Source organism: Nicotiana sylvestris, chromosome 6, assembly GCF_000393655.2.
Source record: "Nicotiana sylvestris chromosome 6, ASM39365v2, whole genome shotgun sequence".
NCBI lineage: Eukaryota > Viridiplantae > Streptophyta > Magnoliopsida > Solanales > Solanaceae > Nicotiana > Nicotiana sylvestris.
In genome coordinates this window covers 162,757,240-162,783,425 of record NC_091062.1, presented here as the reverse complement: position 1 = coordinate 162,783,425, position 26,186 = coordinate 162,757,240, and the positions used below count along the sequence as shown (strand labels likewise).

The 26,186-nt window shown below is 36.0% G+C and overlaps 3 protein-coding genes across 8 annotated transcripts; 2 read left to right on the top strand and 1 right to left on the bottom strand.

The window, feature by feature from the left end:
- Positions 1-2,248: 2,248 nt before the first annotated feature.
- LOC138871591 (uncharacterized) lies at positions 2,249-3,492 on the bottom strand. Its single transcript, XM_070149476.1, has 2 exons — positions 3,484-3,492; positions 2,249-3,253 (listed from the first exon to the last, which is right to left on the bottom strand). The coding sequence occupies exons 1-2, from the start codon at positions 3,490-3,492 to the stop codon at positions 2,249-2,251; spliced, it is 1,014 nt and encodes a 337-aa protein (XP_070005577.1).
- A 695-nt stretch (positions 3,493-4,187) lies between these two features.
- On the top strand, positions 4,188-9,176 carry LOC104215675 (uncharacterized). Of its 3 annotated transcripts, none has more exons than XM_009765530.2 (8): positions 4,188-4,411; positions 4,854-4,914; positions 5,861-6,131; positions 6,234-6,328; positions 7,668-7,818; positions 7,931-8,027; positions 8,444-8,526; positions 9,005-9,176. In XM_009765530.2, the coding sequence occupies exons 2-8, from the start codon at positions 4,867-4,869 to the stop codon at positions 9,010-9,012; spliced, it is 753 nt and encodes a 250-aa protein (XP_009763832.1). In that variant the 5' UTR covers positions 4,188-4,411; positions 4,854-4,866; the 3' UTR covers positions 9,013-9,176. The 3 variants fall into 3 exon arrangements, with proteins under 3 accessions (XP_009763832.1, XP_009763833.1, XP_009763831.1); XM_009765531.2 differs by having other exon boundaries at positions 4,213-4,411; positions 4,863-4,914; XM_009765529.2 differs by lacking the exon at positions 4,188-4,411 and adding an exon at positions 4,417-4,641.
- Positions 9,177-16,469: 7,293 nt separating this feature from the next.
- On the top strand, positions 16,470-23,488 carry LOC104236516 (2-oxoglutarate-Fe(II) type oxidoreductase hxnY-like). 4 transcript variants are annotated; one of them, XM_009790442.2, is made up of 12 exons: positions 16,470-16,823; positions 16,938-17,130; positions 17,672-17,752; positions 18,006-18,057; positions 18,321-18,442; positions 18,901-19,001; positions 19,086-19,144; positions 20,504-20,560; positions 20,729-20,774; positions 21,421-21,500; positions 22,875-22,938; positions 23,213-23,488. In XM_009790442.2, exons 1-11 carry the CDS (start codon positions 16,746-16,748, stop codon positions 22,936-22,938), a joined length of 933 nt encoding a protein of 310 aa, XP_009788744.1. In that variant the 5' UTR covers positions 16,470-16,745; the 3' UTR covers positions 23,213-23,488. The 4 variants fall into 4 exon arrangements, 3 of the variants coding, with proteins under 3 accessions (XP_009788744.1, XP_009788745.1, XP_070003706.1); XM_009790443.2 differs by having other exon boundaries at positions 23,208-23,488; XM_070147605.1 differs by having other exon boundaries at positions 23,199-23,488.
- The last annotated feature ends 2,698 nt before the right edge of the window (positions 23,489-26,186 follow it).

The following is a 26,186-nucleotide window of genomic DNA, read 5'->3' as shown; positions in this document are numbered from 1 at the left end:
TTTGTATCCCACTGGCTTTATTCCTTTAGGTGTTCGGACAATACGTCTGAATACTTTACATTTTTCAAGTGATGCTAATTCTGCCTGGATAGTGTCATTCCATTTTGGCCAGCCATTTCTCTATCTACATTCATCGACAGATCTTGGTTCAAGATCCTCATTTTGTTGCATTATTTCAACAGTAACATTATAATCAAAAATGTTGTCGACAATAATATTATTTCGGTTCCACCTTTTTGCCGTAGAGACATAACTTATTGAGATCTCTTCATTCATATTATTTTCAGGTACCTGGACCTCCTCCGAGGTCTTATCATTTATTATGTCACAAGGATCTTTTTGAGCAATTGCCTCCATATTATGATCTCCTAGATCATTTGCTTCTTTTCGCTTTCGAGGATTTTTATCTTTGGAACCAATTGGTCTACCATGTTTCAAGCGTGGATTAGACTCATTTGCATTTATAGATTGTCCAATCGGGACATCAATTCGAATAGGAGCATTAGCAGCTGGAATATGTGACTTAGTCACTCTTGGTAGGTTAGTGAATACATCTGGCAGTTGATTTGCAATATTTTGCAAATAAATTATCTTTTGAACCTCGTATTCACACTGATTTGTTCGAGGATCTAAATGAGATAGCGATAATACATTCTAATTTATCTCTTTTTGCAACTGCTTATTTTCTCCCCCTAATATTGGGTATACTGATTCATCAAAATGGCAATCAGCAAATCTTGTCGTAAATAAATCTCCAGTCATAGGTTCCAAATATTTTACAATAGAAGGAGATTCGTACCCAACATATATCCCCTACCTTCTTTGGGGTCCCATCTTTGTGAGTTGTGGTGGAGCAATTGGAACATATACTACACATCCAAATATTCTAAGATGGAAAATATTTGGCTCCTGATCAAAAGGCAATTGTATTGGGAAGACTTTATGATAACTTGTGGGTCTAATCTGCACAAGAGCTGATGCATGCAAAATAGCATGGCCCCATGCCGAAATGGAAAGTTTTTTTCTCATAAGCATTGGTCTAGTAATTAATTGGAGGCGTTTGATTAATGATTCCGCTAGACCATTTTGAGTATGAACATGAGCAACTGGATGCTCAATTGTTATCCCAGTTGGTACGCAATAATCATTAAAGTCCTGGGACGTAAATTCACCAGCATTATCAAGATGAAGTGTCTTAATTGCATAATCTGGAAACTGTGCTCTTAATCTTATTAATTGAGCTAGTAACCTCGCAAAGGCCAAATTGCGGGTTGATAACAAGCACACATGTGACCATCTTGTAGATGCATCTATCAAAATTATATAATATTTGAATGGTCCACGTGGAGGGTGTATGGGCCCACATATATCATCATATATGCGTTCCAAAAATGCAGGAGATTCAACTCCAACTTTAATTACTGATAGTCTAATAATCAGTTTTCCTTGAGAACATGCAGCACAAGAGAATTCTTCAGTTTGAAGAATCTTCTGGTTCTTCGATGAATGACCATGTGAATTCTCAATTATTTTGCGCATCATATTATAACCGGGACGGCCTAACCGGTCATGTCAAATAATAAAATCATTAGTAAACTCCTTGTTTAATATGACATGTGATTCAACTACACTAATATTAGTGTAGTATAATTCGGAGGAAAATACAGAAAACTTTTCAAGCACATATTTTTTTCTGCTTTTATTGTAGTAATATAAAGGTATTCAACCTTTCCTTCATTGGTGGTCTCAATATGATAGTCATTTTGGCGAATATTTTTAAAAGTCAACAAGTTTCTTTGAGACCTACTACAATATAATGCTATCATTAATAGCCAATATAGTTCCTCCTGGTAGTAATACAGTCGCTCTTCCAGAGCCCTCAATTAATTTTGTACTACCAGATATTGTTATGATATTGGCTTTTTTCATAATTAAATAAGATAAATATCTCTTATCTTTTAATATGGTGTGCATCGTAGCACTATCTAGAAGACATATTTCTTCTTTATTATTCATACGGCCAACTGAAGACTGGGAAGTTTTCATATTCTTCAAGAAGAAGAAAAAAATACATCATAAGTAATATTGAAAAATTTAAGAACAAAAGAAACTACATTTATGAAATTAAATACCGACAACATAAAAAGTTTTATTCAAAATATGAACTTCAGAAAAAGAAATACATTTATTCTTATAATTTTCTCAATAATAAATCTTCAGTTATGATGCTCAAAGAAGTCTCCAGCTTCTAATGAGTAATATCTGCAAGACCTTCAATAATATCATCTTTATAGGCAAGGTTTGCTTCAACTTTATCATGATTATTCATAGGGCCCGCCTCAACATCATTTTGAAAAGTCAAGTGAGTCTCAAGTTTATTTTGTTTCTCTTTTATAGATGCTTGATAAAGTTTGACAAAATGTTCAGGTGTACGATAAATTCGTGCCCAATAATTTTTCATACCACATCGGTGGCAAACATTACCTTTGCCTTTTGAAGGGTTATTCTGAAAACCCTTATTGTTCTCTTGTTTATAACGACAACCACCATGACGATTATTATTTCGCCCCTTGCCACGCCCACATATATTTATACGGCCACGATAATTATTATGTTTTTTTTCAAACTTTGGATCTATCGTTCCCAGATTCGCTTCTGGAAATAGAGTTGATCCAGTGGGGCGGGCTTCATGATTTTTCATTAAAATGGCATTATGTTGTTCCGCCACCAAAAGGCATGAAATTAATTCAGAATATTTCTTAAAGCCCTTTTCACGGTATTGCTGCTGTAACACCATATTTGAGGCATGAAAAGTAGAAAGAGTCTTTTCCAACATGTCCTCATCATTCATAGGTTCCCCACATAATTTTAGTTGGGAAATTATTCTATATACAGCAGAATTATATTCACTTATGGTCTTATAATCTTGCAGCCGTAAGTGCATCCACTCACGATGAACTCTTAGCAATACCGTGGCCTTTAGGTGGTCATATCGTTCTTTCAAACCAGTCCATAATTGAAATGGATCTTTCAAGGTTAAATATTCACTTTTTAACCCTTCATCGAGATGATGGTGAAGGAAAATCATGGCTTTCGCTTTATCCTGACTTGATGCTTCATTTCCTTCTTTAATAGTGTCATCAAGACCTTTAGCGTCAAGGTGAATTTCAGCTTCAAGTACCCATGGAAAATAGTTATTCCCAGAGATGTCAAGTGCCACAAATTCAGCTTTGATAAATTCGACATAGTAAAACTTATTCAGAAGAAAAAATAAAAGTAAACACAACCTAGAGATAATAAATTTGGTTAGAACTTCATGCTGATAACGTGTTAAGAAATGAGAGTAAAATAGAACAATATAGTAATATAGACAAGATGTATAGGAGAATGTAGAAGTTATCTTATTCAAATGTGTTTCTTGTGTGTTCTTCCATAGGCAAAGAATATCTTATTTATACTATATAAGATACACCCAAAACTCACTAGATACATCCTAGGAATTAATAGGTGCATCTATCCAAGTAGTACATTGTATAGAATCTATAGATGGATCAAATGAACATCCATACATTCACTTTATTTATAACAGTACTCATTTTGTTGAAATGAAAGAAAATACTTTTTCTACATCATGAAAAGAAAGTACTTTTTTGTTAAAATAAAAAATACTTTTTTTATCTCATAAAAAGAAAATACTCCTTTGTTGAAATGAAAAAATACTTTATCTATAACATGAAAAGAAAGTACTATTAATAGTATTTCTGTTTAGGATGAGGGTGGGAGGGGGTAGGTCGGGGTATGGGTGGTAGGTGCAGATGTGGGGTGGGGATAAGGAATAGAGTAGGGAAGGTTGAAAAAGAGTTTTGGAAAATATTTTCCCTTCTTTTGATAAGGAAAATATTTCATGAGAAAAATATTTTCCAAAACATTTAAGCCAACCAAACATGAAAAAATTGAAAAATATTTTTCTTAATACCAAACACACCCTTTGTCCTGAATTTAAGTCCTCAATTTTAAGTAGTAGCTCAAAATTTGAGGATACAAAAATTTAAAATAATTAGTCAGGTGAATTGACTAATTCTTAAATGTAAGTATTTTTTAAGTGGCAGGCTTAAAATTGGTTTTCACATCTTATACATTAGGGAAGAGGGATGAATTTAAGGGACATTTCGAACGTTTTTTCTTTTGTCCACAAAACTAAAAGAAGTGGGAGAGACAAGTGAGAAGCAGTGCGCGTGCATTGGTTGAATAATTAGATGATTGCGTCACGTGTACAAATTTCATCATCAAGTTAGAGAGAGGCAGACGAAGCTCCCGCGACCGCAACAACGTATTTCTGTTTCTCTGGGTAGAACTGAACTGAGATCAAATCATGCACCCATTACTTCCCTCAAATTAGGACCAAATATAGGTATTATTCTCATTGCCCTCTAAAATATCTCTCTTCTTTCTCCAAAAATTTTTATTTACTTTTCGTCTTCATTGGCGACTGTTTCATCTCTTCTTTGGATCCCTTTTTCTTTAAAGTGTTATGCTGCTCACTGTTTTTTTCCTTTCTGTTAAACTTTTTCGGATTTCAGTTCCCCTTTTCATTAATTTGTATCATCCGGGTTTATTTTATTGGAGGAAAAATAATTCAAAGTTAGGTTCTTTTTGAGCTTCTCACTCCCAAATTGCTAAAGTTTGTTGCTTTGCATCTTGTTATGGTGCTTTCTTGTTTGGCTTAATTAATGTCAGATAGTACTAAGTTTTGCTTTATCTTTTCTTGTATGTGTGATTGTTGGTAATTACTATTACTAGTTTGTGGGGGAAATTGGAGGTATTTATTTATTTTCACCTGTTTTTGCTTGAAGTATTTGCAGATCAATGGATCTAGGGAATGAGGTGCAGAAGATTCTAAGCTGGACATCTGTGGTAAGCCATCGTAATTTTGGTTAATGTTCCTGTCCCGTTGATATTGATTCAAGGTATCTCTTGGCAAATAATTGTGTTGAGTCTGTATTTTTTTTTAATTCTAGCTCAATATAAGTATAAGAATCTTGATTGTACTAGACATTTCAAAGGGAGGTCAATTTGAGATAGTCATACTAAAAGTTCACCTGGATACCTTCAACGATATGTAGTGCTTCCTACGAACCCTCAATGAATGAGTTATATTGTGAAAATTTGATTTGATTTTTGGTGGTAAAAAGTTGATTTAAGATCCTACATTATCCATCATTATATCCCCCCCCCCTCTCTCCCCCTCCCAGAAACCCCAAAGTCAAATGCTCCATGAAGGGGTGTTCGGAACATTTGAGCTTCTACCGGATTGAGTTTAATTTTTGAGTATCTTTGGTCACACTGAACCGATACCTTGTTTTACAATGTAGCTCATTCAAGTTCATTGAGAGCGAGCAGTAAAACATGAAAGAGATGAAATGTATCAATCTCCTTATGGCTGAATCTAATTCATTTACTAAGGACTCAACACTGCCCAACCATCGTTTGCAGTTTCTTCCTGTAAGCAATGAAGAATGCTATGAATAAAAAGTTATTCATCATGCTTTTCAGCTCTCTAAGTAATAAACGCTGATAAAGTAGAAGTCCCTTTCCTCAATCACTCTTTTAGCCTCTTGGGTGATTAGGCTATCAGCTTTAAGGGGATTGTAGTTTAAAGCTATCTTGCAAGGGCTCTTCGAAAATGTCGCCGGGTGCGTATCGGATCCTCCAAAATAGTGTATTTTTGGAGTATCCTTGGAGAGTCTAGGCAACATAGGTTTAAAGATTCCTTCTTTGTTTAGAGGAGCATAATATTCATTTTTCTTAAAATCTATATATTAGCAGTTAGCTTACTTTTGGTTTTGGACATCTTTTTCAGTGTGGTAACCTTGGTCTTCATTTGATCTGGCTTATCCTACACTTGATCATCAATGTTTGGTACTCTGTATTGGGTATAGCTCATAAAGTGGAGAGTACCCTCATTTCTAGCCGGCTGCTAAAGAGTTACAATGCCATTAACATTAATAAAGTGCGATACCTGGCTGTTGTGATTGAAAGCGAAGAAGCTCGCCAAACTTCAAAAGTTCTTGAATTATTGCATTGGCTTGCATCTATTGGTATAAAAAGCATCTGCCTCTATGATAGAGAAGGTAAGGTCGTCAAAAAGTTATCACCAGCTTGTTCGAGTGCTTTATGATGCATCTACAAGACTCTGCTAAAAATATGATTCCCACAGCCGTTGCTTATTGTAGGAGTGCTGAAAAATTCCCAGGAAGCCATTATAGAAGGATTGAACAAGTCCCAGGAATCCATCATAGAAGGATCGGATCATGGAACCTTGCCTGAGGTATTGTCAAATTCCTGCGTAGTTTTGGACTTATGGGTTATGGTACTTTTTACATTTTGGTACACATTTACCTTTACTTTCATTTCTTTTCTTTTAAGTCCTGATATATTCAAGTGAAGCGTGATTCTTGTTGGAAATTAAGGCATCTGCAAATCTATGTGACGTGCTCTCTAGCTTGAATTATTCCGAAAAAATTGGCATACTGTCAGAAGTTATATCTGTGAGGAATCTGATTAATGGATGATAGTAAACTTTACTCCCCCCCATGATTTTCTTGAATTCTGCAAATAATTTGACAGCTATGGAATTAAAAATGGACAAGAGTTGAGATTTTCTCATTTCAGAACATTAGACTGTTGACTCTCGAAAAGCACACAGGCAATGCTCTGGGAAGGGGGAGGAGTGCCCAATATTTTTACCTTTACAATGACATATATTTCTTACATTTTCTGGATCTAGAAAATATTATGTTTAAAGATATCTCTAACTAGCTCAATAATGATAACCTACTGAGAATATTTTATCCACCTCTAGTTTTCATTATGTCACTTAAAATAGGAAAGTCGGAGAAAAAACAGAAGACCCTCAAAAGATCCTTTCTCGTCATTCAGTATATTTTAGTTTCTCTAAGTTATAGGGTGTCTGTTAAATCCTAATATTCTGACGTGCCTAGGACAGTGACCAATATTTTCTTTCGAATTATATTTCTCTTCTTTTTTACCGAATGCTAATCTGAAGCAACTTTAAACACATGAATTGTCACCAGTGCTATTTTCACAATTATGATGGACTGTGAACCTGGATCGTGAAAAGAAGAATGAGAAATGATAAACAAAATAAGTTAAGATTTTCTCGTCACTTTTTCTCTATATAATGTTTATGTTCTTTTCCTCTTTTTTGTTATATGGGGTGAGGTTAAGGGGGTGGAGGGGAAGAGATTATTGGTACATAAGAAAGTTAATTTTTTCGAGTAGGTTCTATGTGATTGACATCTAACTTTGTTCCAGTTACAATTGTCATTTTTGCTTTTTTTAAAATTTTGCTCTTTGCAACCAGTTTTATAAATAAATATCTTACAAATGAAAAGGGAGGAGTGCAGAGACCTGAAAGATTGAATGAGAAGTGATAAAGAGCCAAGCACACCTAGAAATACTGGATACAAAGTGAAAAGAGCCAAAAACAAACTAAGTGATAAAATCAAATGAAAACTGTGGAATAATGAGGTTTAAATGATTTAATGGCAAATGCCGTCCGGGTCTCAGCTTAAAGTTAAATCTACATAATATTGCACTAATGACAGTTTTATGTTTCTTTTGCCGATACCCTTCTGTGCCACAAGCATGTAGATCTGGAGTTTGTCTCTTTTGCTGATTCAAAACCTGCCGTGGCCAAAGCAGCTAATTTACTTTTTGTCAAGCATTACGCCAGCACTAAACCAGGAAAACCGAATATTACAGAGTCTGACATGTCTGAGGCTCTACAAGCAGCAGGTCTGTCGATTTATCTTCCTTCCCCCTGTTTGCCTGATGTATTCATCAATATGTTTCATCTTTACTTAAACAATAGCTTTCTATAAAGGTGAATAAATTATCAATCCTGCAGGTTATGGGGGACGAGAGCCTGATCTTTTATTAGTTTATGGTCCTGTGAGATGTCACATGGGGTTCCCAGCATGGAGAATCCGATACACTGAGATTGTGTAAGTAAACTCCTGCTGAAACACTTAGCCATTTTTTGCTTATCTGTGGCATGATGTACTCTCTAGATAATGCTTCAGCTCATTTGATTTGATTCTATCAAGGTACTGCCACTGTGGTATAGTCTTGAACAGTGACAGCGCGCCATGCATCTATTATGAAATTTTTATTGTTGATTATCTGGAGTCACTAAATAACATAAGGGATACTACAAGATTCTCTTAAATTTGTATTCCTAGTATGAAGCTAGTCCATATTTGAATTGATTCTTCTTCTTTTTCACTTGTGGTCAAATCTTGGTTAGAATTTCTTTTTTTTAATAATTAGCAACTTGCTAATGTTTCTGGAGCATGCACTATTTTTAGGACATGTTACAAAAGGGTTTTGGATCTGAGTTCATATTCATTTATGGTTGCAGACATATGGGGCCCTTGAAGTCCATGAAATTTGGGTCCCTCATAAAAGCCATCCATAAATTCACAAAGGTGCATCAAAACTATGGTATGTATAACATTTATATAGCTGTGAATGGTAATATCTCTCGCTTTCGAAAACAAACCTTGCTCTTTTTGCCTGTCACCCCTGAACCTGTCTCTCTACTAAATTAGTAGAAACAAAACAAATTTTGTCTTATCGTATATCTTGTGTTTAGAAGTTGGATAACTCAAATCTCCTTTAAAGATGCAAAATATGAGAAATTTTGAATTGCTTTCGTAAGGTTTCCCTACTGTTGTAGTAGTGGTGTATCTCTTTGGTATTTAACCATAATTTAGGGTACACTTTAATATGCTGATGAATGTCCAACTGATCACACCAATCCTCTCAGAGTTTACCTTTGAACCCCCCCCCCCCCCAACCAACCCCGAACCCCCCAAAATCAATCTTTTCTTATTTGTCGTTGAGGGTGTGGGAAGGGGACATGGAATTGTTTGGTTTAAAGAGAATAATTTGAGTTGTTCTTCACGTTTTTTGTTTTCAGGCCAATGAACACTTGAAGATGGAGTGATTTTTTCTCAGTACGAGATTGTTGCGCTTCTCAGCATTTACAACATGCAGTCAGCTTCGTCTTATATATTTATATTATTCCAAGATTTCATGCAAAATATGTGGCGGCAAATCTTAATTCTAATAACAAATACCCCTTTGTGCAATCTCTCTCTCACACACACACACACACACTTGTGTGTGTGCATTGTTATAACTTATTAGTTAGAGATGCCTCTTCATGAGATTCTCCTTTTGTGAAAGTCACAGTCTCACAGATGAACTTATGGTATTTGTCATCAATGGGAGAAAAGCTAAAAAGATTGCTGTAATGGCAATGATAGATGCCAGATCTCTAACTTCTCGTATACACAAGACTATATTAACTTACTATGCTTAAATGATATATAGAAGTGAGAATATGTATATATTAACTATGGTTTAGTGATAACAATGTATGTGTAGGTACACGTTATGTATTCATTAGATTAGCATAAACGAGTGTTGATATTCTACAATTTGTGTATCCCCCCATCCTGGTTCAGTTGACGACATCGAATTGAAAACTTTCTGATTTGTTTCAGTCACTAATTGGTTCATCGTTAAGGATGATATTCTACAATGATGTGATGGACTCGCCTTAACAGTAAATAAGCGTCTCTTGTCTGTTTTTTTCCCCTCTTTTCCTGATTAGTTTAAACCTTTTGTGAATATGAAGTGTGACACGTGCAATAATAAACACATGCTGCTCCTGGCATAGTCCCTGGAATCTTTCTTCAAGTTTCCGAATTCTTTGTGATAAAATTTAGTATGCTTTGGACATAAAAATTGTAATTTTTGAAAAAAAAGTAGTATTTGGAGTTGAGTTGAAAACTGATATTTGGACATGCATCTCAATCACTTTTTGGTTTCTGAAATATTCATTTTCGAAAGTTTTTCAAAAAACTTGTAAAATTTCATGGACAAATAAGTTGTTTGAAAAAAAAATCGGAAAAACGGGTAGTATTTCTGACAAATTTTGAGGTCCCAAAAATGCTACTCCCTCCGGTCCACAATAAGTGATCTTTTTTATTCTGGTCCAAAATAAGTGTCCATTTATATAATCAAGAAAATATTCAATTTGTTTTTTTTTAAATTACCCTTATGTACGTATCCCTAAAAAGTCTTTTACTCCTCACATTAAATTATGCTGCAATATTTAGTTAAGGGTATTTTAGTCACACTAACTATTTTTAGAATTTAGTATTTACTTAATGAACGTGCCCAAATTGGTCACTTATGGTGGACCGGAGGGAGTATATGCTTCGACTGAACAAAACAGCTATTGAGTTCACAATCTTGTCAATTACTCGGCTAGGTGTTAAAAAAAATTATACTGTAGTTTGGTAAGATCGGTGATTGCAGTAAGATTCCTTGAAAGCAGATTCTCTTGATGCAAAAAATTTGGGATAATACATAATTATTCTCTAGGGTTATTTTACTTTTTCAGTTACACCCTCAAACTTTGCGAGCGTTCTATGACCTTCTTATATTTGTTCAAAGAATAATAACTATCTCCCTTAGAGATGACGGGGCACCTTTAGTATTTTGCATGCAATCAATGCACGTGGAAGTAAAAATTTGCCCAAATTCTGGTTATTTCTCCATTTTTCTTATTTTTTCCTTTACTTTTTCTTTTTCCTCTGTTCCCACTTTCTGGTTATTTCTCCATTTTCAGGTTTCTTTCTTCTCCATCTCTCTTTCTTCTTCTTAGTTGTAGCTCCATTAGTCTTTGTTTGAGATTACTATTGTTGAAAAAGGACGTCTAGAACCCCGGCTTACCACATCCCAAAATGTCCTGACCCGTCAAAAATTTCTACCGCAAATTTTGCATTTGACACAATTCTTGTCATAAGCGAAGATGCCAATGATGACATATTGTTGACACTTGATGTAGATTATTCTTGTTTATTGTTTCCCATCTTTGACACAAATATTATTTAATAGCTGACGACATAAATCAAAATTATTTCCTTTCTGGTGTGGAAGATCAGACTAAGCTGCAACCACAGAGCATACTCAGACAGAACATTGACTCAGTTACCAAGATAAATCTTTTCTGATGTGGAAGATCAGACTATGCTGCAACCACAGAGCATACTTAGACAGTACCTTAGCTGGATGTCTGATCTTCCACATCAGAAAAGATTTATCTTGGTAACTGAGTCAAGGTTCTGTCTGAGTATGCTCTGTGGTTGCAGCTTAGTCTGATCTTCCACACCAGAAAAGAAATAATCTTGATTTGTGTTGTCAATTATTAAATAATATTTGTGTCAAAGATGGGAGACAATAAACAAGAAGAATCTACATCAAGTGTCAACAATACGTCATCATTGGCATCTTCGCTTATGACAAGAATTGTGTCAAATGTACAATTTGCGGTAGAAATTTTTGACGGGTCAGGACATTTTGGGATGTGGCAAGGTGAGGTTCTAGACGTCCTTTTTCAACAAGGCTAGATCTTGCCATTGAAGAAAAAAGACCAGATGTTATTGGAGAAGAAGATTGGAGAATTATCAACTGTGTTGTTTGCGGTACCATTCGATCCTACCTTGCTAGAGAGCAGAAATATTCATACACAAAGGAAACTTCTGCAAGTAAATTATAGAAAGCACTGGAGGATAAATTTTTGAAGAAAAACAGTCAAAATAAATTGTACATGAAGAAGAGACTGTTTCGCTTCACCTATGTTCCCGGTACCACGATAAATGAACATATCACCAGTTTCAATAAGTTTGTCACAGATTTGCAAAATATGGATGCAACTTTTGATGATGGTGACTTGGCCTTGATGTTGTTGGGGTCACTTCCTAATGAGTACGAGCACCTTGAAACTACTCTACTCCATGGAAATGACGAAATTTCTCTCAGAGAAGTTTGTTCGGCTTTGTACAACTATGAACAAAGAAAGGGAGATAAACAGAAGGGCGGAGAAGGAGAAGCACTGGTTGTGAGGGGTCGTCCTCAAAATCAAACGAGGACAAAGAAAGGAAGATCCAAGTCAAGATTTAGACCCAGCAAAGATGAATGTGCCTTTTGTCGAGAAAAGGGGCACTGGAAGAAAGACTGTCCGGAGTTGAAGAATAAGGCCAAACATAATAATGTAAAGGCCATTATGGATTCAAATGTAGCTGATGGTGATGATTCAGACTTCTCATTAGTTACAACAGAGCCATCAACATTATCAGACATATGGTTGATGGACTCGGCTTGTAGCTATCATATGTGTCCCAACAGGGACTGGTTCGTGGATTTTCAAGAAGGAGAATATGGAGTCATCCACACAGCAGATAACAGCCCTCTTACCTCATATGACATTGGTTCAATACGATTAAGGAACCATGATCAGAACATTAATAGATATTCTATATGTACCGGGTTTGAAGAAAAATCTCATCTCTGTGGGAGCCCTAGAATCAAAAGGGTTCAAAATCATTGCAGAAAATGGAGTGATGAGAGTATGCTCTGGTGCACTAGTGGTAATGAAGGCCAATCGGAAGAACAATAACATGTACCGTTATCGCGGTAGTACAGTTATTGGGATAGCGATAGTAACATCCAGTGACGAAAAAGAGGCAGAAGCAACCAGGCTATGGCACATGCGCTTGGGACATGCTGGAAGAAAATCCTTGAAAACTTTATCAGATCAAGGATTGTTAAAAGGAGTAAAGGCTTGCAACTTGGAGTTTTGCAAGCATTGTGTCAAAGGGAAACAAACAAGGGTTAAATTTGGTACAACAATCCATAATACTAAAGGCATTTTAGATTATGTACACTCTGATGTTTGGGGTCCTTCCAAAACACCTTCATTGGGTGGGAAGCACTATTTTGTAACCTTTGTTGATGATTTTTCCCGAAAAGTATGGGTGTATACAATGAAGAACAAAGATGAAATATTGGGAATTTTTCTCAAATGGAAGACGATGGTGGAGAATCAAACAGGCAGGAGGATCAAGTGTATTCTCACGGACAATGAAGGTGAATACAAAAATGATTATTTCAATAAGGTCTGTGAAAATGATGGCATCGTCCGACACTTCACTGTTAGACATACACCACAACAGAATAGAGTGGCAGAACGTATGAACCAGACCTTGCTGGAGAAGGTACAATGTATGGTATCCAATGCTGGCTTGGGCAAAGAATTTTGGGCTGAGGCAGTTACATATGCATGCCACCTCATTAATCGTCTACCATCTACTGCTATTGATGGCAAGACACCATTTGAAAAATGGTATGGAAAGCCTGCTGTAGATTATGACTCTTTGCACGTATTTGGCTCAACTGCATATTATCATGTGACAGAGTCAAAATTGGATCCAAGGGCAAAGAAGGCTATTTTTATGGGGATTACTTCTGGAGTCAAAGGATATCGCTTATGGTGTCCTATGACAAAGAAAGTAGTATTCAGCAGGGATGTTACCTTTGATGAATCTGCTATGGTAAATAAGGTAACAGAAGATACCAAACAAAATGAGGGTGCTTCTAAGCAAGTGGAGTTTGAGGGAAAATTTATTTTTCCTACACAAGAAGCAGAGGAGGAAACAAATGAAGATTACCCTCTGGAAGGAGAGCCAGTAGAGGAGATTCCAACTCAGGAACCTCAACAACAACTTGAATCAATAGCAACCAGCAGGCCAAAAAGAACAATAACGAAACCTGTTCGTCTCATAGAGACAGTTGCTTGTGCAACCTCAATTGTAGCTGATGATGTTCCTACCACTTATAAAGACGCAGTCCAAAGTTCAGAAGAAGATAAGTGGAGGATTGCCATGAATGATGAAATACAGTCCCTTCATCAGAATCATACATGGAGATTGGCCAATCTCCCGAAGGGAAAGAAAGCAATTGGGTGCAAATGGGTATTTGCAAAGAAAGAAGGATTTCCTAACCAAGTAGATGTTCGCTACAAAGCAAGATTGGTGGCCAAAGGATATGCTCAAAAGGAGGGAATTGATTACAATGAAGTGTTTTCTCCAGTTGTAAAACATTCCTCCATTAGAATTATGTTGGCTTTGGTAGCACAATTGGATTTGGAACTAGTTCAGATGGATGTAAAAACTGCGTTTTTACATGGAAACTTGGAGGAGGAAATCTACATGACTCAGCCAGAAGGATTCAAAGTTGCTGGAAAAGAAAATATGGTGTGCAAACTTGAAAAATCGTTGTACGGATTGAAACAATCTTCTAGACAATGGTACAAGCGATTTGACGAGTTTATGTTGCGGCAAGGGTACAAGAGAAGCAAATACGATCATTGTGTGTATTTGCACAAGCTTAAAGATGGTTCCTTTGTATATCTTCTCCTATATGTTGATGATATGTTGATAGCTTCCAAGAATTCGGAAGAAATTGATAAGTTGAAGATTCAACTGAAGAAGGAGTTCGAGATGAAGGATTTGGGTGAGGCAAAGAAAATTCTTGGCATGGAGATAATTAGAGATAGACGTTCAAAGAAACTCTGTTTATCTCAAAAGGAATATTTGAAGAGAGTACTTCAACGTTTTGGCATAGATGACAAGACTAAGCCAGTTAGTACTCCACTTGCTTCCCATTTTAAGCTAAGTACTACTATGTCGCCAATGGATGAAGCTGAACGAGAGTATATGTCAAAGGTACCATACGCAAATGTTGTTGGTAGCTTGATGTATGCAATGGTTTGCACAAGGCCTGACATTTCACAAGCTGTTGGAGTTATTAGCAGATATATGCACAATCCAGGGAAGGAGCATTGGCAAGCTGTGAAGTGGATTCTACGGTATATTCATAATACTGTAGATGTCGGGTTAGTTTTTGAGCAGGAAGACAATCAGTCTGTAGTTGGATATTGTGACTCAGATTTTGCGGGTGATCTGGACAAACGAAGATCAACTACTGGTTATGTGTTTACTTTTGCAAAGGCACCAGTTAGTTGGAAGTCTACTTTGCAGTCAACAGTTGCTTTGTCTACAACAGAGGCAGAGTACATGGCTATTACAGAGGCTGTGAAAGAGGCAATTTGGCTTCAAGGATTGCTAAAGGAGCTTGGTGTTGAACAAAAAGGTATCACAATTTTTTGTGATAGTCAAAGTGCTATTCAATTAGCGAAGAACCAAGTTTATCATGCAAGGACGAAGCACATTGATGTTCGGTATCATTTCGTACGAGAAATCATAGAAGAAGGTGGATCACGGTGAAGAAAATTCATACTACAGAGAATCCTGCTGATATGGTGACAAAAGTGGTGACTGCGGTCAAGTTTCAACATTGTTTGGATTTGATCAACATTGTTGAACACTGAAGATTGAAAATGAAGACACAACCAAAAATTGTTACCGAGAGAAAATTAAAGATGTGAAAATTTGCCAAGGTGGAGATTTGTTGAAAATGGCAAACTCCCACATCGGTGGGAGACTTAATTTTGGAAGAATTTCTCCCTATAAAAGAAGGCCTAATGTTTAGGATTTAAACACACCTCTCATTTGCCTTCTTATCTTCTTAAGGCATTTGTATCTTCTCTCTTTAGTATTATTTCACTTGTATTTTTGGAGCGGAATAAAATATTGGTTGTGTCCGAGGAAGTAGGCAAAATTGGCCGAACCTCATAAATTCTGGTATTCCTTTTATTGTTGCTTTATTGTCTTATTTATTATTTGGTTGCTGTCATAATTTTTTGTATAATAGTTGTGACTCATTCACACCATATACATTTGGCTTCCGCAACAACTATTTCAATATCCTTGATTACGAAAAGGACTGAAGCCGACGAACGAAATGATGGGTTTTGAAGAATCGAACTTAAATTATCGAAGGAAATTGTGGTACCTCTTTTTAAAGTCCAAAAATCAAATTTGGAGTGCAAATTCGGGTTGCTTACGGATTTTTTATTTTATTTTTAGGATTTAAACGCAAATTTTGAACTTCATTGCGGGTTCTTCGAAAGTCCGTTACCGATGATTTGAATCCTCATATTTAAATATGATTGGCTATTCAAACCTTGTGGGATTTGATATTCGATGCTAAAATTTGAGGTTATATTGATTTGAATGACTGAAACTTGATAAATATCCATCTGCCATTGATGGAGTTTCAGAGATCGAAACGGAGAAGAAGAAAAGAAAAAAAGGGCAGGCCGGTGCATTAAACTCCCGCTATGTGCGGGGTTCGAAAAGGACCGGACCATAAGGGTCGCTTTACTTTACTTTTCTGCGAGAGGTTGTTTTCACGGCTCGAACCCGTGACCTCTTTGTCACATGTCAATAACTTTACCAGTACCTTATTTTTAAAAGGAAAATAAAATAAAATAAAATATAATTTTAAAATAAATAGTGAAAAAAAGAAAATATAAACAGTTAAATAAGAAAAACACATGTCAAAATATGATTGGTGCGTGTAATATATTGATGCTAGTCACGGAAGGTAGCACGGAAGCGAGCAAAGATACCAAAGTAAAAATTTTCCTCTCGTGGTTTGCTAAAGACTACAACTATCCAAACACTTACTTCTTTTGTTTCAACTTAAAACATAAACAATCTTTTCTTACAAACGTTGACCCACAAATCGAAACGAAGTCATCAGAAATGGTCACAAATTGAAAAACTAGAGGTGGTTTTGATTTTTTGGACTGACGGTCTGCTTCTTGTAGTGTCGTAATTTTTACCGGAGAAAAGCCATTCAATTTTTGGACGGACCAACAAAACATTGTAAGAGTAGTTATAATGGCAGAATCACTTCAACTACCCATTATCGACCTTATTTCCCCTGATCGTGTTTCCACCGCTCGTGCAATTCGTCAGGTCTCTCTTTTTCTTTATTATCTCAAAACCAACGTAATTGGACTCTTTTACTAAATTTTTGATCTTGAATTATAAGGCCAGTTACTCAATCCATTGTGAATTGTTTTGGTGTAGGCATGTGTTGAAGTTGGTTTCTTTTACCTTATAAACCATGGGGTAGAGGAAAAGCTGTTTAAGAAAGTGCTTGAACACAGCAAAACGTATTTCTCTCTGCCAGTTGAAGAGAAGATGAAACTGGTACGGAGGAACAACAGAGGTTATACTCCCCTTTATGCTGAGAATCTCGATCCCTCTTCTGGTACCCAAGGTAGTTTTGCTTTTTCATGCCCTCGGCGTTTGCACAAAACCAAGTTAATTTAGCACTAACATGAGAGCACTAGTCACTGGTTGAGGTAAGAATGCATATTAATTAAGGTGATAAAATTTATCTAAAAGAGGAATGTCTATTGATCTGATCTGAACATTCTATGGAGATGTTTTTGTTGTTTGCATTGACACAGAACGTTAGCTGCTGCATAGCAGACGGCTGAAATTCTGTACAAAAATTAATTTTGCTGCTGAATTTACAACATGATTAAAACAATTTGGTTGAGTTGGTCTCAACCATGTGGTAAATCAGTTAATTTCATTAGGTATAAGCATAGATTAAGCTACATTTGTCCTATCCAAGGTCTTGTTTACCTAAAGGCTATCTCTTTGCCTAACAAATGTTTTTCGTGTATAGACTTTCCTCTTATGCCACTTTTCTTCAGTAGGCTTTTGTTAGTTACATTTGCGAGTTGTGATCTGCATTTGGGGATGGTAAGACAGAAGGTAGCTTAAATCTTTGTCTCATCATTGGAGTGCAGGCGACTCAAAAGAAAGCTTCTACATTGGTCCTCTGGAAGACAGTACGGCTGTTGGTACCTTGAATCAGTGGCCTGCAGTAGGTATTCTCTACATCTTTATTTGAGGTTACAGCATGATCTTGTCCTTAATATACTTAGGCTCTTGGGGTTTGTTTGTCTTTATTATGGTGGATAATCCTTGTAAGTTGTAACAAGATACTACCATCAAATGCTCGGATTTGTTTATTCGTGCATCAATTCACGTGTGCCTCGAGACTGATTTATATTTGAAGCACAGATTTCTCCAGACTTATGTGGTGACTCTTTGATGTTTTCTTACATTTGGAATGTCCAGAAATTCTGCCATGTTGGAGATCAATCATGGAGGATTACTATAAAAGAGTCTTGTGAGTATCACTTTGATATTTTTTAAAAGCAATTTTAGATTTCCTTATTCCCTAAACTTCCTCTTGATATAATCAACTGTAACACCAACCCCTATAAATATTTCATACCACTCAGTTCCCTGTGCTTATAATTTTGTGTAACTGAAAGTTAAATGTTTAAGTTGCACCTCTGATCATTGGTCTTCATCTTCTTGCTAAAAGCTCAGTGTTTTATAGATGGCTAGGTTACTTGATTTGTGGTTGATTTGACTTTCTTGTCTCAGGGATGCCGGGATAAGACTAATTTCACTGATTGCTTTGGCATTGGAATTGGATGAGGACTTCTTTCACAAAGCAGGGGCATGTGACTCACCTAATGCATTCCTTCGTTTGTTACATTATCCAGGTTTAGTCCCTTAAACGGCATCCATCTTTTTGAGTTTTTTTCTTCCTGTATTTTAATAGGTGATCAGTACCTGTTTCCTGTCTAAATATTAGTTTTGCTGTTGCACCTCAAGATGATATGAAGAGGGAGTGAAAAGGGGAAACATCTTTGTTGATTGCTGCTTGTGAATATGCAAAAAAGTTTTTTCAGGGTGGACTGCAGTTTCTGTGCTGTTAGTGTTCTTTCTTTTGATTATGCGTATTTGTTTAATGACGCATCTTGAACTGGAGAAGTGACTACTTATTGCTCCTTTTTACACAGTCAATGTTTCCATGCTTGATAACTGCATCTTATGCAATACTTGAATTTCCTATAAACTATAGGATAACGATGTGCTTGGCAAAATGATTTAAATCATGCAAATTGAACAGTGGGGCTTTTGATCATTAAATCAAATGCTTTATGTAAACTTTCTGTAGGTGAGTTACAATTATCTGAACAAGTGGTGTATGGTGCTTCTGCTCATTCAGACTATGGGATGTTAACTCTTCTAGCTACTGATGGTGTTGGTGGACTTCAGGCACGTCTGATATGAAATGTTTTTTCTTTTATCCAAATGTTGGTTCTCATGAATGCATATATTAACTGGTTCTAGAGCTAACAGGTTTGCCGGGAGAAATTTAAGCGACCTCAGATATGGGAAGATGTGCATCACCTCAGTGGGTAGGTTCGATGGTCATTCAAATACAGATATTTTTGATTGATGTATTCTGGAGTCAGAGACAAGCCTGATCAAGATTGAATTTGAGCCTCTCCTAATGAGTGAAAAGTTTCAACGTGAAAATGATGAGCATTGTTATATTTATCTAGTTTTGCAATATTCCACTGTTTCCCTTTTGTCCATGTGCACCACTCTAGAAGGTTGCAACCAATGTGAGGTGTCAATCATTACGATTAATCTGCTGATGCTGGATGACAATCTGCAAAACTCTATTCAGATGTGGAAAGGTCTTCTGTTTTCTTGATGCTATAATGGGATATTCTCACCACATTTAATGATTTGGGGTTCTATTGCAAATGATCCTTTTAGATCCATTTCAAGCTCATCTCTTAAATTTGTTGAGATAAAGGGACATTCCTATATCTGCATTCTTATGCACATCCTGAGTGTCGTCTACTACTTCAGAGAGCTTCCCACTACTTAATATGTGAGAAGTTCTCTTCTATCTTTCTTTTTTCCTTTTTTTTTTCTACGTATAGGGGCTTCCTATCTGCATCCTGTAGTGACGTCATGAATGTTCTCAACCAGTTGAACGAGCTCTTTATCATGCTTAATATTCTCTAATGGCTGCCAAGTTGTCCTAGACCTCTTCCCAGATGCCCACTTCCACCCAAAAAAGAAAAAAAATAGAAGAAGAAAGAGCCCTTCCCCTTCGGCTTAAAAAACAGTCCTACGGTCTTGAGTCTATCACAATTACAGGTTACAGATTGCTGTTGATTAGTGATCCAAAATGGAAATGAAAAATTTAGGATCCTTTGCTTTAACTAGATTTAATTCAACCTTGTTTCAACTGGATGAGTTAGTCTTAGATTGTTCCCTTGTAGATGAGATACCAGAACCAGATATGTTCGAGTTGACCAAGTTTTCTTCACTTAAATTGCGAAGGAAGATTGTCAGAATAGCAGGCAAAAGCCTCAAAACTTCTCTCATCTTTCTTTGTTAATTTCCAAGATCCCTTCAACTAAGGTACTTCTCGCGGCATTGTTATTCAAAAGTAACTGCTTTATAAAGTCAGAGATTTATTAGTAGGTGTGTTTTGTATGTCTTTCTCTCCGTGAACGAGTCTAAATACCTTCTTGTTTACCTTTTTGGAAAAGTTTTTGAGAATTGCTTCATTAAGGGGCTAATTTATTTCCAAGCATTATACCATGAATGTTTCGGCCAGTATTTTCCTATGTCATCGCCAACATTCCCTTTCTACTCTGTTTAATATTTAATCTTCTCTTTGGCTTGGTTATGTAGTATAATACATGGTATCATCACTTAACTGCTGAATTTTCTTTCCAATTGTTGTTCTGCAGGACTTTCATAGTTAATATTGGAGATATGATGGAGAGATGGACAAACTGCTTATTTCGGTAGTGCAAATCTCTTCTGTTCTCTTTTATATCTAAAGACAGCATAATCCTTCCCTAGGGTCTTTACCTATTCTGTGTCGAGAGATGTTATATTTCTTCATATTGCTTTTTTCTGTGCTGAAAGTTCATTTTACCAAATTCTCAGTAACATAAATTATACATTTGTAGGTCTACGTTGCATAGAGTTATGCCAACAGGGCAAGAACGTTTTTCGGTAATCAAGATTTCATCATGTGTTGCTCTCCTTTTTCTTGTCAAACTCTTTGTGTTTTACCCCTTATTTCATATCAATGCATGTCTGGGAAATATTGGTATTTATGGTTTGATTAGTTGAATCCTTGTTCTGACATGTTTTGGATCTATCATCTTTGAAAGTGGAGAGAGGAGGATACAAGTATTACTAGCAGTGGGGTGGGGAGAGAGAAATAATAGCCGTATTCTCTGAACTTTCAATTAAAGGGAACTCCCAAGAGAGCTGATCTAGCGCAGATGGTAGCTATTGTATGTTGGAAAATATCTCCACTGCTCGGTGGAATGTTGTATATATTATACAGAATGTCTATGAAGGAATTCCGCATTAAGTGACACATTCTCGCAATCTTTCTTTTTCATATTCTTACATGAGATATCCTAAAAAGTACTTTGTAAGAAGTTCCTATGAAGTAAAGTGTTTTAGTGAAAAGAATATATGTCTCTGGCTTTTTCTGTTGCGGCTTATGCAATATATCTCATTTCTTGCCATATGCAATCTGATAATGTATGAACAATTCAAAGCATTCTAAATATACTCTTGACTCTTCATTCTGCTGGCATTAGAATTATGCAACTTAAGCTAACCAAATACTGGTGGCAACATGTAGATGGCTTTCTTTTTAGAGCCAAATCCAGATTGTGTGGTGGAGTGCTTGAAGAGTTGCTGTAGTGATTCATCTCCTCCCAGGTACTTGCAAGTTTTTTGTGCTAGTGGTGAGCCTGATGCTGTTATTTTGAAAATATGTTGATGACTTTGGTCAAAGCTTTATTCTGTCCTTTTAACATCTCCTAGACTTTGCTCTTATTGTTCATGGATGTTGAAGTCGTAAAAAGAAAATTCTATCGTGAAATTCTGCAAACTTAATTAATTTCTTATATGAATCATAATCTTCTTTGATTGGGAGATCTGACGATGTGCCTTTATGCTCTTGTCATAAAGTTTTTCCTTCAGAGGCAGCTGCAGGCTTTCTCATATGATCTGTTCGATACGGTAGGATGATCACAAAATGCAATACGATTCTGGTGGTCATTCTATTCCCATATTTGGTAATCTTGATTCCGTCATAATTCCTATTCCTGGTCTTTCCCAAAACTTTTTCTTTCCAAAGTTGGTTTTCTGGCTGCCCCTTAAGCCTACTTGATGCAAATTGATTATCCCACTCTCCCAGAACAGAAAGGTAATTCTGATGTTTCGTTCTATTCTCATGTTTGGTATTCTTGACTCCTTCATAATTTTGATTCAGTAGTTGACACCGTTCATGCCTTCAGTGGAGTTTCCATTCCATTAAAGGGTGCAATTAAGGAATGGTCTATAAAATGCTATTCTACCCTCAACTTTTTCACGAGCCTTCTTCTCTCTCGCCTTCCCCTTACTCCCGCTTCTTGAGTATGTGTATGGCAGTCCCCTTCCTCCTTCCTCAATCTCGAGTACTGCCCTTTGCCCCTCCTAAGCTAGCCTACCCCCTACTTTCCCCTAGGTCAAGACAATTAATTCCCGTCTTTTCCCCCGGCCTTCATCCTTGCCCCTCTGCCCTCAGGTTTCGCCAACACCTATTCCCTCCTCACCGCCAGCCATCTCATATATGGTGTTCCACATTTTATTCACTGACACTGTTATCTTTTCATTGGTAACTCGTTAAATTGGCATACTAAACTTAGATTAAAGTATTTTGGTTGCTTTCCGGCATTCATTGCAACGAATACCATTGTCAGGTGCCAGAATACGATTCCATTTCATTATGCTAGACTCCTTTGTAGTTTAGCATTTGGGAAAACCCCAAAAAGGAAACCCAAAAAAAAAAAGGAGAATCCAAACTAAGAGGGAAAATGGTGGGGATGTGGACTTTATATTCTGAAAAAGATAAAATAAAGAAAAAAATTCTCAGGGCACGAACTCACAGATGGATTGCGTTATTCTTTCCTTGTGGTTGAGAAATTGGCCACTTGAATTTTGTGGTAAAGAAACTAATCAGGATAAATAAGCCATATGGATGCTTCTGCATGTGACAATTATGATCTCTTATTGTCTCATATCAGTTCTTTCCTGTTGATTTTTCAATAGATACCCTCCAATTCGGGCCGGAGACTACTTGGAAGAGCGCCTTAAAGTTACATATGCAGCATAGGTGAGTGTTGTCTCATTGTTGCTATAACTTAAATATCTTTCCAATTACCACACTTTGATCAGCAGTTAATCGCATGGAAGGCTGATTACAAAATTTACTTATAAGCTTTAGTCAAATAAATTTTGAATTGATTCTCTCGTCTGTTTGAGTTCTCAGTAGAAATATGTCTGAAGAGGTCAATGTAGGGAAAATAATTATAGGTAGTTGTCTCTCTTCTTGTGTATTTTCCTGTGAAATCAGAACGATCATAATGCCTTTAGTTGTTTTAGTGCAGATTTTGCGCGAGCAGTTGTTGAATTATGTTACAGGGTGAGATTGTTGTTTGCTGATGAAGTTTATGGATGTTTAAAGCTCCCTCAAAGTATATACATTGTTTCAGCTCGATCTTGGCGTGACTTTGCAACTTCTTTTGCAAGTTAATATGTTGGGACAGTTTTGAGGTGGAGGAAGTTCTTAATACGGAAAAAGGTCAGATATATTCTTCTACTATCGAAAATTGTTTAAATTTACCCTCCGTTTTACTATCAGGATGTTTGAACCCCTACCGTTATACTTTGGGTCAAAATTACCCTTAATTTTAGCGGAGGGACACGTGGCAGCTTAGGAACAAAGGACCCACCCCGCGTTTCTACACCTGGATCCAATTAAAATCCACCCGAATTTTGTACCCAAACCCGACTCAATTCCCTACTATTACTATGAGTTTTGACAAAAAACAAAAATCAAAAGAATATCTCCAAATTAAACTCTTAACATTTTGGTTTCTAAGTTAATTTCAGACAGCAACAATGGATTGAAATCAGATTTTTAATAATGTGTAGCTTCACAACTCAAACAACTTTCAAAATTCCAACAAATTAACGATTTCAGATTTCGGAAATTCAAGACCCAAAAGAGCTGCAATGGTGGTGTATCGATTTCACGGCGACGAAATGGGGGTGGTTCGGCGGAGCCGCTGCGTGTGAGTGAGCTTTGGTCACGGTATTTTAGGATGATGTGAGGTCTTTAATGGAGTTAAAACTTTTTAATGGAATTAAAAAGAAAACTGTTACAATGAGAGTAAAATGAAAAGGAGTTCGTGAGTGTTTTAGTTGCCGCTGCTTTCGGTGGAAGAAGATGACCCCTTTTCTTTTTGTGCGACTGCTCATCTTGTGGCACCTATCTTCAATTTTGAGACCCAACTATCACTGTCTTCGAAATCACAAAAGTTAATTTTCATACCCACATCCAAAGCTTGTTCTTTAGGATGGGTTTCAATTTATTTATTTTATCACCAAAGTTTCTTTTGCTTATATCAAATTTGTGCCTCAGGTCTCCCCTAACAAAGCACAATCACAAATTCCTCATCGAACTAGGAAACAGTTTTATTTTCCGATTAATCAAAACCCTTTTACATGTTGCTTCGTTGGTCAACACTTAAATAAATTTGTGATTTGTGATTGTGTTTGTGATAGAGTGGGTCAATTGGGAGAATAAAATCTTTCTAACAAACCGAACTCGGCATCGGATGTATCAGAAGCAGCATCGACGCCGGAAGATTGTAGAATTTTGGCATCAGATGTTCTTGAGGTTTTTGTTGATTTAAGTGGAAAATTGAGTCGGGTATGGGTACAAAATTAGGGTGGATTTTAATTGGATCCAGGTGTAAATTGGTCCTTTTGTTCCTGAGCTGCCATGTATCCCTCCGTTAGAATTAAGGGTAATTTCGATCAAAAATATAACGGTAGGGGTACAAATACACTAATAGTGAAATAGAGGATATATTTAAACTATTTTGGATAGTAGAAGGATATACTTGTCCCTTTTCCGTTCTTGTGTAAAAGAGCTATTTGGACACTACTATCTGGGCATTTACATTATCACTAGTCTATTTGAAACATAAAACATATCTATGTTTTCTGCCTGGTATTCCAGATCCACTTTTGTGTAAGAAAGAACAAATATTGGGGGGGGGGGGGTGTTCTGTCCTTGGTTTGTCTTACCCTTTAAATCTACCAAAATAAATTACTCCTATTTATATATGGAGAAATGGCGCCAAATAGGATTGCATTTTTTTTTAATTAACTAGTCTTTCTGAACGTGCGTTGCACCTTTATCTTATATCATTATTATAAAGTTTGTATTGCAATATACTGAACTTTTATCATATGCATGCTTTAAAAATTTCTTTAGTTATAAAGGCATTTGGACACACATTATTTGCAATTAAATATTTAATTTATAATTTTATCTAATTTTTAATTTTACTTTTAAATAAAAAAATGTGAACCTAAAAGTTTCCTTTGAGTATCTAAAAGGATGTAATATTTACCTCACAAAAGTTCTAACTTCTTCTCTAAGTGAAATTCATGTCAAATAATTCCAACTTCAAACGCAAAATACTTATTTTTCAAACTACAACCAAATATTGTCCAAACATAATCATTTAAAATAAATAAGTAATCCGTATGCAAGTTAACATTCGTAAGATGAATTTCCTTTCTTACTGGTTAACATTATTTTTTTTAAAATATGAAAAGATACTTTCAAAACTTTAATATATGTACGATCAAACTATTAGGAGTATTATTGTTTATGAAAGAAAAGGCTAAATGAGAAAAACAGGGAATTGACTCAATGATGACGTAGGTATAAGTTTGCTTGAGGAACACCTATCTTTCTCTTCCTTTCCAGTGAAGGACAAAGTTCGGTTGCAAAAATGAATCATTTCAAATATATTTTTTTCCTCCATTTTTTTTCACACTTTACCTTAAAAAAACCAACACATCATGCACAAATTCTTCGTCTTCTTCACACACACACACACACATATGTTATAAATAGAATTTTATTTATGGTGAATGTCTATATTTAGAGAAATTCTAGGGTTTATTACTTGGTGGCTAAGTCACCCTCTCCCTATAAATAGAGAGTTCTATTCCATTGTAAATTATCCCAAATCAATAAGAATTATCTCTCTCTACTTTTCTCTGTAATACTCTTTTCTTCTTTTATTGTTTCATAACACGTTATCAACATGAGACTCTAACCTATTGAGTAGAAGCTTTGGGATGGAGCATAATGATTGTCAATTGATCCATGAACTTCCTTCATGATTAAATTCTGGATTTAAGGTAAGTATTTTACCTTATTTCTTTTTTTTTTTTAAATTCTTGAATTCTATAATTTGATTTTAAATACAAGAAAAGACAATAAACTTTGATTATAACTCGAATAGAGTTTGTAAGAAATTATAACCACTCGAAGTG

What these genes read in the sequence shown, in the direction of transcription:
- LOC104215675 (XM_009765529.2), top strand. Translation starts at nt 4,532, where the DNA reads ATGCTGCTCACTGTTTTTTTCCTTTCTGTTAAACTTTTTCGGATTTCA. An exon ending in TTCTAAGCTGGACATCTGTG is followed by an intron (nt 4,915 to 5,860) that starts GTAAGCCATCGT and finishes CATCTTTTTCAG; the next exon opens with TGTGGTAACCTTGGTCTTCA. An exon ending in CTGCCTCTATGATAGAGAAG is followed by an intron (nt 6,132 to 6,233) that starts GTAAGGTCGTCA and finishes TGCTTATTGTAG; the next exon opens with GAGTGCTGAAAAATTCCCAG.
- LOC104236516 (XM_009790442.2), top strand. Translation starts at nt 16,746, where the DNA reads ATGGCAGAATCACTTCAACTACCCATTATCGACCTTATTTCCCCTGAT. An exon ending in TCCCTCTTCTGGTACCCAAG is followed by an intron (nt 17,131 to 17,671) that starts GTAGTTTTGCTT and finishes ATTGGAGTGCAG; the next exon opens with GCGACTCAAAAGAAAGCTTC. An exon ending in GATGTGCATCACCTCAGTGG is followed by an intron (nt 19,145 to 20,503) that starts GTAGGTTCGATG and finishes GTTGTTCTGCAG; the next exon opens with GACTTTCATAGTTAATATTG.